Source organism: Callospermophilus lateralis, chromosome 11 (assembly GCF_048772815.1).
Source record: "Callospermophilus lateralis isolate mCalLat2 chromosome 11, mCalLat2.hap1, whole genome shotgun sequence".
Classification (NCBI taxonomy): domain Eukaryota; kingdom Metazoa; phylum Chordata; class Mammalia; order Rodentia; family Sciuridae; genus Callospermophilus; species Callospermophilus lateralis.
The window spans coordinates 4,650,807-4,662,895 of record NC_135315.1 but is presented as its reverse complement, the minus strand read 5'-3'; the positions used below and the strand labels follow the sequence as shown (position 1 = coordinate 4,662,895).

Sequence of the window (12,089 nt, the reverse complement as noted above, 5' to 3'; positions counted from 1 at the left end):
GCGGTCTGGGGGCGCGCCGCCTTCCGGCCCCCAAAATGTGAAGCGGGGAGGAGGAGACGCAGAGACCGCCGGGCCAGGCGCCCTTGCCGCCCTCCGGCTGCCGCGCTGCTCCTTCTCTGCGCGCAGAGGCCGCGCCACCCCACGGGCGGTGGCCGGAGCAGTGAGGCCACCGAGCCCCGCGCCCCCTCCAAGCTTCGGCCCTCAGCGAGTTGGTGGCCCCGACGCGGGAAGAGCCGAGCCTAGGACTGTGCGTCTGGCCTCTCCCGCGGCTTCTCGCCCTGACAAGTTTGAACAATGATCACAGTCAACCCAGATGGGAAGATAATGGTCAGAAGATGCCTGGTCACTCTGAGACCCTTCCGGTAAAGTTCTCCCCTGGTTGGCGTGGCGGGGGGTCTTTTCCCCGAGGGGGCGCATGGTGGCTGTAGGCGAGGTCGGTCCCTGCGAGGATGCAAGTTACAGTGGCAAAGGAGGTTCGCTTTTGGACCCTCGGTGATGGCCACTGGGGCTGCGGGAACGGATGGAGTTGGGGCTCGGGGTGCGAGTGGGGAGGGTAACGTAATTCTGCACCTGTCCCAAGTTGGACTAGGGTGGGAAGGATTTGAGGTGGGGGGGTGAGAATGGCGTCAAAAATCATCGAGGTTGTGGCCCAGGGCCCGGGCAGTGGCCCCAGCCAGAACGCCCCTTCCCTGCCCCTTGGGGCCTTTCTCCACCTGCGGAGAAAGACCAGATGGGACCAGAGTCCCATCTGGTAACGAAGTTAGTGCGCGGTGGCGGGGCGACTCCCTCTCCTGTCCAGCCGTGGTCCCGAGGTCAGCCCGCCCACCCCTTCTGCCTGATCCATCCCCTCCTCCCGCCTTCACGCCCCCCCCCTGACAGGGCGCGGGCCAGTCTCTGACCCGAGGGTTCCAGAGATTGGACCACGGACACTCCTCCGCTGGGCATTCACCCTCAACTAGGGGTCAACAGGCCGGGCAGGTGCAGCCCGATGTGGACGGCGGACAGAGGCCAAGACGACACTCTGGCCACACACACCTTGGGTGGCCTGGTCCAGGGGGCTGAGGCTGTGTGGGACTCACCCGCTCTGCTACTCCCACTCCTGGGCCCCCTGGAGCCGGCCAGGACCAGGGTAGCTCTCTCCCTCCCAGGGCTGTCGGAGTGGAGCCGTTGAGCCGGCTGGGGCAGAGGCGCTGGGCGCCCAGCAGGGCTGGAGTGTCTCTCTGTTCCGTAGCTGGATTGCAGAAGACACGGAGGGAGGACGTGGAGGGAGTTCGGGTGCCAGCGCTGGGCGGGACAGGCCACAGGTGGGGTGCAGGCGCAGGACAGAGACCTTGAGGGCAGGCGCTGGCGGTCAGAGGCGCCCAGGGTTTGGCTGCAGGAGGGAAGAGGCTTGATCCCCTCCACTCCAGGCCTCCGACAGAGCCCTGGCTCCTCCCCCACCCCAGTCGTGGCCCGTCTCCCTCCCTGGCCCGGAAGGGGCTGGGGGTGGGGAGAAGATGGCCCTCCTGGGTTTGCGCCACCCGGGTGTCAGGCTGGTGGTGAGGGCTGAGAAGGAAGCCTGGGGGCAGCAACCATCAGGCTGGTCAGGGAGGATGCCGGGGACTTTGGAGTCTGGTCTGAGAGTGGGGTTTTAAGCGGTTATTTGGGGGAGTCAGGGACCCCTAGCCTAAGGTGCTCATGGTAAGCAGGGCAGGAAGCCGGTCTCTCTGGAAAGGCCTTGGTCCTCTGGAAGACCCTCAAGTCCTTGGCTTGTCCGGGACTCTGAGAGGATTCTCAGGTTCCCTCCTGCTCTCTCACCCCCTGTGGTCCCCTCCCTGCAGGCCTTGGGAAGCCCAGTTTCTGCTGGACATTTCCTGGGGCTGGTGGAGGCTGCCCGGGTTCCAGCACCACGGACAGCGCTTGCCCCTGGCCCACTTCAGGGTGCATCCTGCACCACAGCCTTTGGGGCTCCTGAAGGCAAGGGTGGGGTGCGGTTGCATGGGTCTCTCTAGGCTGCCAGAGACCCACAGCCACCAACGGAGCCTTCAAGTCCCCTCGGGATCAGGTCAGGGCTCTGATTACATCACTCCAATTTATTCTTCCTGAGGATGGCCCGGGAATGCTGTTCCCATGGGTTCTTCCCCAGGTGCTCCTGCAGTGTTGTCTGAGTGCATATGTGGATGGATGAAGCCACTTTAATTTGAATTTACTATAAATAGACCCCAGTGCTTTGGGGGACCTGAACCCAAGGCTTGGGGACTGGCAGAGTGTGATGCAGGTGAAGTCTATGGGGCTTCAGGGTCTGGTCAAAGGTGTACACATGTTCCTCGTGGATGTTTTTGGACCCTGGCAGGCACCCCCAGGTCTCCAGCCCTAAATACAACTCCATGGCGAGGGAGAGGGTGGAGGATGAGGGAAAGGGGACCAGGGCTGAGGGAAGCTCTTCCTTGTCCTCAGGCTGGGAGGGCAAAGAGCTGATTTCCCCAGGGATCTCCCTGGGTCTATGACAACCTCTTCCTGTGCTCTTGCCCTGAGACCGGTCTGGTTTCATCTGGGGCACAGCAGAGTCTGAGCCCCACCCTCAGGCCTAGGGGAATTCACTGAGGTTTCCCTCTGAGATGAAGGGAAGTGTCCCTGTGCTGTCTTGCCCACTGAACTGCTTCCTCCCTCCTCCCCATCAGAGATGCTCTGCCAGAGTGTTCTCTGGGGGAAGATCCCGGGTCCTCTCTGTGCGGTTCCTGCCCCCTCTGACTTAATCTCTAACAGCTTTCTTTAAATGTGGGCTGGGAATGTTGTTGTGCATTTTATTTTCTTCTGCAATTATGTGTTTTCTTTAATGGACCAAATTTTAATTAAATACTGCTCTGCCAGTTTCAAATAATGAAGATTAAAATGCATAAAGCAAGTCTTGCATAAAGACACAAACAAGCACCAGGTTTGGGGATAGGATAGGAAGTGGAGGCTGGGCAGCTGGAGGTCTCTGCTTGACGTGTAGGGTTCTCCTTGGTCAGCCTGGCTCCACACTGGATGGGTTTCCTTCCTCTGGCCAGGTAAAGGGACGTCTCCTCTCAGATCTGACAGTTCCTCAAGCCCTCTGATAGACTCATGGTCCCTGGACATTGTCCACACCTGCCTGCCCCCAAGGCTGTGCTGGGGTGGGTTCTGTGCCTGGTTCCCCACTATCCTCCTGGATCACCCCAGTGCCTGACACCTGGTGGATAATCAATAACGATGGATTGAAGGGATGATTGGTGTCTCATTGAGCCAACCCTCCCACCGGGGTGACAGCACACACATCTGAGTGACGTCCATGTCTAGGTGTGAGCATGCCCTGGCCAGTCAATGGTGCAGGCTGAGAGCCAGTGTGTGGGGGAGGCCCGGACACAGCAGGGGGCCACGTGGCCCTGCCTTGGGATCTCACCAGAAGCAGTGATGGGTGCAGGCACCACCTCTGAGGACACAGGGGAGGAAGGGTTACAGTGAGCTCGTGACTGATGGTGGTGGCCAGGCCTGTGTACACCAGGGCTGAGGGTGGCCCAGGTGATTGATGGGATCCAGGTGGGTCTCAGCTGGACCAATTACTTGCCCTCGGGCTGATGTCATGCCTTGCCGCTCTATCTGTTCCAGTAGATCTCAAACTTTAGCATGCATCAGGATCACTGGGAGAGCGTGTGAGACGAGATCACCTGTCCCCCCCCCCAGGGTGGGGGGCTTGGGGCCCCACGACGTTGTTCTCATGGGACGTTGCTGCGGCAGCCGGTCTGGGAGTCACACTTTGACAGCCTAATGCTGTTAATGAACAGGGTCTGTCTTAGGCCAGGCCCTGCCCAGGTTCCTGTCTCAATGTGCCTCCTTCCCCCTCTGATTTGCCAGGGGGCTGTGGCCAGCTTCTTGTAGCCCACTCTTTTTGTCCTCTGGGCTTGGGCTCAGCCCCACAGCTCTCCCCCTTCCCTCTGTCCCTGGCTTCCCTCCTTGTTCATTATCCTTGGCGTTTCTGTGTCTTCCTCGGTGGAGGCTGGGGGCACTGTTGCTGGCCTGCCCTGCTGACCTGCTCTGTCCTCCCCACAGGCTTTTTGTCCTGGGCATCGGCTTCTTCACTGTCTGCTTCCTGATGACGTCTCTGGGAGGCCAGTTCTCAGCGCGGCGCCTGGGGGACTCGCCCTTCACCATCCGCACGGAAGGTATCTTGGGGTCAGGGGGGTCAAGGATGCGTGCAGGTGTTTGTGAGTTGAAGGGCAGGTCCCTTTGGCCCAGCACCACAGGGGACTTTCTGGAGCCCTGACTCAGGCTTGCTGGCTGCTTGCAGGGGGTAGGGGAGAGGGCCTGCTTGGGCCGTGCCATCTGGCATAAGGCTTTGACTTTGGTCCTGCCTGTACCCCTAGTTTCGAAGGCCAGGGTCTCCTGTGTGGCTTCTTTGGTTGGAGTGTTGGGGGTCTGGATATGACACCTGCCTCTGAGACACGTGTCCTCTGGGCCTTGGGCCCAGGCTGTGGACACAGGGGCGGGGGGATAGGCCTGACTATGAGCTCACGTGTCTCCTCTGAACTCTGGGGACATAGACCTTTCCCTGTCCCTCACTGCTCCTTGCCCACACGATGCTTGCGAGGCACGAGCAGAGGTTCAGGGCACGGACTTTAGGGACCAGCCAGGCCCAGGTTTGCCTCTCTGTTCATTGCCTCCTAGCTGTGTGCCACCTGCAAGTCACTTAAGTCACCGACACAGAAGAAAAGTCACAATGAACTTTTTGGAAGGTTGGGCCAAATGGGCTCACACATGGAAATTACCTGGTGTGGTTGGTTGCCATGTGGCCTGAGTGTGACAGATTGGGAGTCCTCGTCCTGAAGCTGGGTCCTTCCCCTTCCCCCTACTCACTGGGAGGTGGTGGTGGAGAGCAGCAGAGTCCTAACGCGCTGGACACAGGGGTTCTTTAGATCAAGGGCAGAGAGGAGGGACGTGGGCGGGCGGGGGGAGCCCGAGGTCAGCGGGGTTGCAGGGACCGTGCTCAGCCGGCTGGCTTCCCTGTCCCAGTGACGGGTGTCACGGGCGCGATGGCTGTCATGTGGAGTGGGCGCTCTGAGTGGCACTTGTGGTGCCATCTGTGACTCGTCACTGGATTCATCCCTTTAGTTTAACTTGTGCGTCTTTAAACTTGCAAAAGCTCCCAGAAGGAATGTCACACCTATTAGTCATTCAGGCTCCAGTGTGAGCTCATTGATCCGGCTCTGACTCTGGGGAGCCTCCATGTTCTCCCGAGGCGGTAAGTACCTCCTGAGGGTCCCGAGCAGCACCTGGCGGGGTGGCTCCACACATGGGGGGATGTGTTAAGTCTGAGACGTGGGAGCTGCAGAAAAGGACGTTTTGGGGAGGGGGATGGGGTGCTGGGTCTGCACACGGAGACGCCTGGGTTGGGGTTGGAGAGCGGGTGGGCCACAGGGAAGGTGTCTGGAAGGTGGGCTTGGGGAGGGGGGACGTGGGTGTGGGGAGAGTAGCGCAGGCTCCCTGGATGCTGCCCCTGGGCGGGTGCTCCCTGTCTGGGCATCAGGAACCTGAGCTTCCAGAAAGGTCTGGAGTCTGACAGGAGGAGACAAGGGGCTGGGGGGAGGGGTTTGGGGCTGGTTCTTCTGCCCTCTCCCGAGGGCTTGGGAGCCAAAGCGATTCCACCCACATGGTCCCTGCCCCCATGGCAGGGTGGACCCAGGGGCCCAGAGCACAGGGGCTGGTGGGGAGCGGGGGGGGGTTCTGGCTCAAGCCCCAGGTTTTATTCTGTAGAGGGGAGAAGGCCTTGTGCCACCTCTGTCACCACTTTGCCAAGGCTGGCCATGACCTTGACTTCTAGAGGTACAGAGGGGGTTCGCCTGGGTGGCATGTCACGGGCAGGGCAGTGCCGTGGGCCGCCTCTCTGTCAGCACTGCCCGGGACCCTCGCCCTCCCTGTGTGGTCACCCTCCCTGGTTCTCAGAACTCCACGCCTCCATGTGTGAGGGCCCCAGTGACCAAAAGACCTGTCAAGAAAAACACTGGAGGAAAAGTTTATTGGGGGGCTTGTGGTTTCAGGGTCTCAGTCCATAGACAGCAGGCTCCGATCCCCAGGGCTGGAGGTGAGGCCAGGAGTGTGGTGAAGGGAAGTGTCTCCCGTGGTGACCAGGCAGCAGAGGGAGACTCCACTCCCCAGACAGGAGTCTGCACCCCAAACCACGCCCCTCATGCCCACCTCCCCGCCTTCATGACCCCTCAGGTAATCCTGTCAGGGGATTAGTCCTCTGACTGGGTCACCAGTCACCACCCAGTCATGTCACCTCTTCCTGCTTGCATTGTCTCACACGTGAGCTCTGGGGGACCCCTCACGTCCACACCACAGCATCCTCTGCCCATGGCCGGGCCTGTCCAGTTCCCACTTTCCTCGGGCTGGGGCTCGAGTGCCTGGAATACGGAGCTGGGAGCGGGAGGAGAGAGGTCTCCCCGAGCCAGGGAGAAAGCACCCTGATCCAGTGTATGTCCCCATTCCCACTGTCCCCCAGTTTCTTTGATGTCCTTGCATCCAGCCAATTTGATTGGAGGGACACACGGACACAGGCCTAGAAAGCCGTGTCCCCTGTGAGTTGAAGATGTGAGTCCTGAAGAGAAGCCCCAGTGACACCCCGCCCTGTGCCCGGCAGCCCCGCGGCAACCCCAGCAGATGCCAGCGTGCCCACACTGAGCCGTGGAGGGGGAGCGAGGGAGGGGGGCTGGGAGGGAGCCCAGGCTGGGCCGAGGTCGGGGTGTTGGGCAGTGCCCGTCCTGTGGGGTTCAAGGAGCCCCAGAATCAGAAGGAAGCCCACCAGGGCCCTGCTGTTTAGGGAAATAAATGAGTTCATCACTGGTCAGCGCAACAGTCAGCACAGCGGGGAGATCAACCTGTCCTTGCCCTTGGGGCCAGTGAGGGAGGCGGGGGCCCCGCAGGGGGAGCACAGGGCAGGGGCAGGAGAGGGCTTTCTCCATGGCAGGGGAGAGCCCAACCCTTGGCCGTGGCCAGCAAGGTGGTCCCTGCAGAGGCTGCGCCTTCCCCTCTAGGCCAGTTCACTTCATGGTGAGGTGGCTCATTTGGGAATAAAAACGTGAAGGACATCTCACTCTGCATTCTGCACACTCAAAATCTGAAGAGATTCAGGCAAGAAGGGCTGAAGGGAATCCTCACTGGAGAGGTCTAACTTCATTCCCTCTTGCTGCGGGGTGAGGGGAGTCTGGCTTGGGCCGTAGTATGGCGGGGGGCTGATCTGGGCAACTCTGCCTCTCTGAGCCCCTCTCCCTCCTCCCTGCGTCCTTCTAGGGAAGCCTTATTTGCTTCTGAGGGGAGCTGTGGGCTCCCTCCCGCCCTGTTTGGTCTTGAAGAAGTAGCGCTCCGCTTGGGTCTGCCCCAGGCTCTCCGTGCCTTGCCCTGCCACACCACCCAGGCCCGGGGCAGGAGCTGAACCTCGCAGGCTTCCAGCTCTGTGGGCAGCTCTGGGGCCCTTCTCTCAGAAGCTGCATGGGTGGGAACCAGGGCCCAGTGGGCTGAGGAAGAGCCTCATCCGGCCTCCCAGGGCCTGGCCTTGTCTCCGCTGCTGCCCGGCCCGGAGCTCCGTGGCCCCAGCTGGTTCTGGCGGTGGCCCTGTGCGCCAGCCAATGTGCTCCTTTCTCCAGCTGCACAAACAGTCACAGCCGCTCCCCCCCCCCCCCCAGGGCCAGGAAGGCCGGTTCCCTGGTGAGCTGGGGGCTTGTTCAGGTCCAGAGAACCCTCAGTGAAGGGTAGGGATGGGGACAAGACAAGAGGAGGGGGAGATTGAGCGTCTGGGGAGGAGGCCAGGCCTCAGCGGGTAATAAAAATACCCCTGTCTATAAACGTGGGGATCCATTTGTATCTCTCAGTGTCCAGCTTTCCTTATTTATATGGAAATATGGAGGGGCCGGGTGAGTGCTGAGATGGATAGATGGATCGCTGGGCCTCGCAGTGAATGCATTTCAATTCAGCCCATGCCGGGAGTGGGGAAGTGACCCTGGGGGACGGCAGCCTGCTCTGCTGACAGTCGGGGTCCAGAGGGGGCATGCCGGGGAGGTGTCACTCAGCAGGGCCTGCCTGGCCCACCTGCTTCCCTCCTGGGCACCCATCTCCTGGGTGTGACCTTGAGTGTGTCCTGGGCAGAAAGCAGGCTCCGGAGGCTAGGGGGCTGTCTCCCGGGGTCTCAGGGACTTCGCGAGCCCCTCAGCATGTGAGAACATGGGAGGCTGCCCCCCAGCCCTCTGCTGGGGAGGGATTTGCTGTCTTGGTCCGGAAGGAAGAGGGCCTTAAAGAGCTGTCCAAGACGGTTGATCTCCTCAATCAAGGCCCTGGTGAAACCTGGCAGGGGTTATTTGCAAGCCTTTGGGGCTCACGCCTTCATTGGCATTTTTAAAGAACTGGCTGCATCCTCAGAGAAGGGCAGTCCACAACCCCAGAGATCGCCAAGGATTCTTGGGGGGAGGGGTGGCCTATATTTCCCTGGTCATCTCGCTCTCTCAGTTCTTGCTTCTGCTAAATTATCCGTCTCAACATCTCTCCTCCTGCCTCTTCTGTCTCCCCTGCACCAACCCAGTAGGAGGAGTACCCCGTTTCCCTTGAGACTCTTGCCCAAGGGTCTGAGTATAGCCACCTGCATGGGGGGTGCAGGCGTCACCAGTGGGGTTTCAGACCTCTGTGCAGCCCAGCAAGTATATTCCAACTCTCCGCATCTCCGCCAGGGAGAGCCCCCACCCCTGCTGTGGCCCCCATAGGGGGATCCCCATCCTTCTTGCTCTGCCGGCCCCTGCGCCTGCGCCGCCTCTTTCTCCTGTGCCAGGAAACCTCAGTCTCTGCTTGAATATGCAGAGTCATTTAGCTCTCTGTCTGCTCTGGGCACATGACTTGCTTTGGCCCACCCCAGGGTTTAGCAAAACAAAACAGAACTCTCCTTGGGAGGACTCTGCTGCCAGCTTCCATGGGACAATTCTTTCCTTTCCCGGTACCCTGGTGTCTAGAGTCAGTTAGGGGAAGTTGGGGTGCTAGAACCTCAGAGCTCAGTGACTCCATCCCCCTCATTTCACATGAGGGGAAACTGAGGCCAGGAGGGGGACAGTGACCTGTCCCCACCTAGTCAGTGCGGCCGGGCTTTCTGACTCCCACTCAGGCCTGTCCCAGGCCACCACGCTGCCACCCCAACCTCTGCTCTGCTGCCAGTTCTTGGGTCCCCACAGCTCTAGGATGGATCATGCCGTTGCTGGCCCCTCAGCCCTGAGAAATGGGGCTGGGAGCTTGGGTGGGGCGGGGGTGGTGCGGTCCCAGCAGGGTGCAGGCAGTGAGGAGGACCCCAGGGGGCTTGGGCCTGGCAGGGAGAGGGGCAGCATAGAGGCAAGCCTGGGCCAGGCCAGAGGCACTGCAGGGAGCACAGCAGCACCCTAGAAACCAGGACTGGGCTCCACACCTCCGGGGTGCCCCAAGCGCTCTGGCCTGGGCAGGCGGGGCAGGCCCTGTGTGGCGTGTTGCAGCTGTGAGCTTGCCTCTCTTCATCCTGCTCATTTCGGGGAGAGCAACCTCAGCCCAGGCTGTGAGCCGTGGCCCCTCAGGGGACAGGGGAGGCCAGGCAGGCCCCCGCACATCTCCTCGATGCCCCTCAGCTGGCCCTGAGCCCTGCTGGCAGTGTCCAGGTCTTCATGTGTGTTGAGCTCAAATGATGGTCACCTGCCCGTTCCTTCCCTCTGTGCTGAAGGTGCTGCCCGGGCAGGGGGTCCCCGAGAGCAGACCTCTGTGAGGCTGAGCAGGGGAAGCTGGGACTGTCTCGTGTGATCAATTAACTGATCGATCCGCTGAGTGAGTTCATGGCTCGGGAGGGGCAGAGTGGTGGGGAGACCCCAAGTTTGCTTTATTCCAGGCTGTTGTGAAAATTTCCAGTCGATTCTTTAAAAATCTGCTCAATTTTCCGAGAGGGGAGGGTGGGAGGCCATGGGCTGCTTCCTCTCTGGGGCTGGGCAGGGCCATGTCCCCTCCTTCCTCTATGTGCCCGTTTCCTGCAACGGCTCCACCCTGGGTCCTGGGGGACTTTGGGGAACTTCCTTTCTCCTCCTCTTCCTCTGGCCCCTCGCTCCCTCCCTCGGAGCCAGGGGCCCTGTCTCTTTAAGGAGCGGCTGCTGCTCCTCCTGCTCTGGGGCTGGTGCCCAGCTGGCGTTTCCCACCAGCTCTGCCCCAGCTCTGCCCCAGCTCTGCCCCAGCTCTGCCCCAGCTCTGCGGCCTCCCTTCAGACCCAGGCGGCTCAGCTGCCAGGGGAGGTGTCTTCTGTCCCCGTGGGAGGCTGGCAGTGGCTGGATGTGGCGGCCAGGGGAAGGGGGCAGTGTGCTGAGCAGGCCCGTCCTCTGCCCCGAGGGGTGGGCTGCAGGCAGGGCCTGGTGTTCTTGCTTTGAGTGGGGGACATGGAGGCCAAGGGTGGTACGGTGACTTCACCTTGCAGCTTTGGTGGCAGAGGCAGGCCAGAGCCAGCTGGGAGCCTTTGGGGTGTCCGGCTCTGTCTTTCCTGAGAAGGGGACACTGCCGCGCTGCCTCCCTCCCTGGCCCTGGTGACTCAGTGTGCGTGGGCTGCGCTGCCAGCGGCCGGCAGCTGTGTTACTGCCTGGGCACTTCCCTTGGCCACACGGCGGCAGGCGGAGAGTGCAGAACGCGACTGTCCCTGGAGCAGCCCTCACCCAGTGACTGGGGTATGAATGCCCCTTGTCCCCTGGCGGGTGACGGGCGTTGCTCTGCACCCAGGAAGGCAGGCCAGGACACCTCCCCTGCCGCCACCTCCATTTGCCTGCAGGGCTGGGCTGTGGTCTCAGGGGCCACGAGCTGGGCACTCACCGTCTCTCCTCATTGCTCCCCACCCCTCGCCCCGTCTCAGGACCTGCTTTAGGGAACCCAAGTAGGACGTGCCCTACCCCTGGCCGGGCAGCCTGGTGGGGAGGGCTCCTGTCCCCTGGGACCTGGCTCAGGACCCCAGGGGTGGGGCGGGAGCCAGCACCGTGTGGGCTGTGGGCAGGGGCTGCCACTTCGTTCTCTGCCAGGTCCCTCCTAAGGCCGGGCGGGGCGGGCAGCTGCCCTTGCCAGTCCGTCTCTGGGAATCCAAAGACCAGCGTGAGATCCAGGACAAGTTCATATGATTTTCTGCAGAGGGTCCTGGGGAGGCGGATGGGGACGGCATGGGTCAGGGCTCAGAGGCTGGGCAGAAGTGGGGGCAGGTGAACAGCAGTCCCGGGACCCCAGAACATGGGCTCCCTCTCCATCAGAATCCCCTGGGGGATGGAGGTGCAGACTCCAGGGCCCTAGAACGTACCAAGTCAGCAAGCCTAGGCTTGGGCCTGGGGACCTGGATTCCAACAGCCTGGCTGGTCAGGTGCCAGTGGGCCGTGGCCCACTCTTCTAGAAACCGGGAGGTCCTGTCTGGACCAGGTGTTAGGAGACATGGGCTCCTGTCCCACCTGGAACCTTCCCTGGCCTCTCACAGCCATGGGGATTGCAGGGCACCTTGGAGATTACAGCCAAAGCTCCATTTTATAGTCCACAAAACTGAGGCCCAGAGAGGGCATAGACAGTTCCCAGGGTCACACAGCTGGTGGGAGCAGGGTCCTGGGGTTTCCTTCCTAGGCAATGCAGTGAGGGGCCTTACGGGAGGCTGGAGACGGGGGCAGATGGGGCGGGCTTGCTCTCTGACCCTCCCCTGCAGTGGCCAAGGAAGGTGGGAGGGGGCCGGGGTCTGAGCTGCCCCATCTCAGACACCAGGTGGCACCGGTGGCCTCCGTGCTGCCCGGCTGCCCCTGACGGTGCCCTCCTCTGCCCACAGTGCTGGGTGGCCCTGAGTCCCGTGGTGTCCTCCGCAAGATGAGCGACCTGCTGGAGCTGATGGTGAAGCGCATGGACGCACTGGCCAGGCTGGAGAACAGCAGCGGGCTGCACCCGGAGGCCGGCGACCCCCATGCGCCTGCCCACAGGTGAGGGCTGCGGGGCACTGTGCCCGGCTGTGCTGGGTGGAGGCCCAGCTCAGGCCGCTCTCAGAGCTGGCCGGGCCTGCTGGCCACCCGCTTTGTGTTAATCTGGGGAAAACAAAGAATGAAAAA

The 12,089-nt window shown here is 61.7% G+C and overlaps 1 protein-coding gene across 2 annotated transcripts in view; it reads left to right on the top strand.

The window, feature by feature from the left end:
* Positions 1-294: 294 nt before the first annotated feature.
* Positions 295-12,089, top strand: part of Mgat5b (alpha-1,6-mannosylglycoprotein 6-beta-N-acetylglucosaminyltransferase B) — a 59,604-nt gene continuing 47,809 nt past the window's right edge. For both annotated transcript variants that reach the window (XM_076870767.2, XM_076870768.2), the window contains exons 1-3: positions 295-362; positions 4,048-4,160; positions 11,816-11,963. In XM_076870767.2, coding sequence (XP_076726882.2) covers positions 295-362; positions 4,048-4,160; positions 11,816-11,963 — 329 coding nt within the window. The remainder of the gene's footprint in view (positions 363-4,047; positions 4,161-11,815; positions 11,964-12,089) is intronic.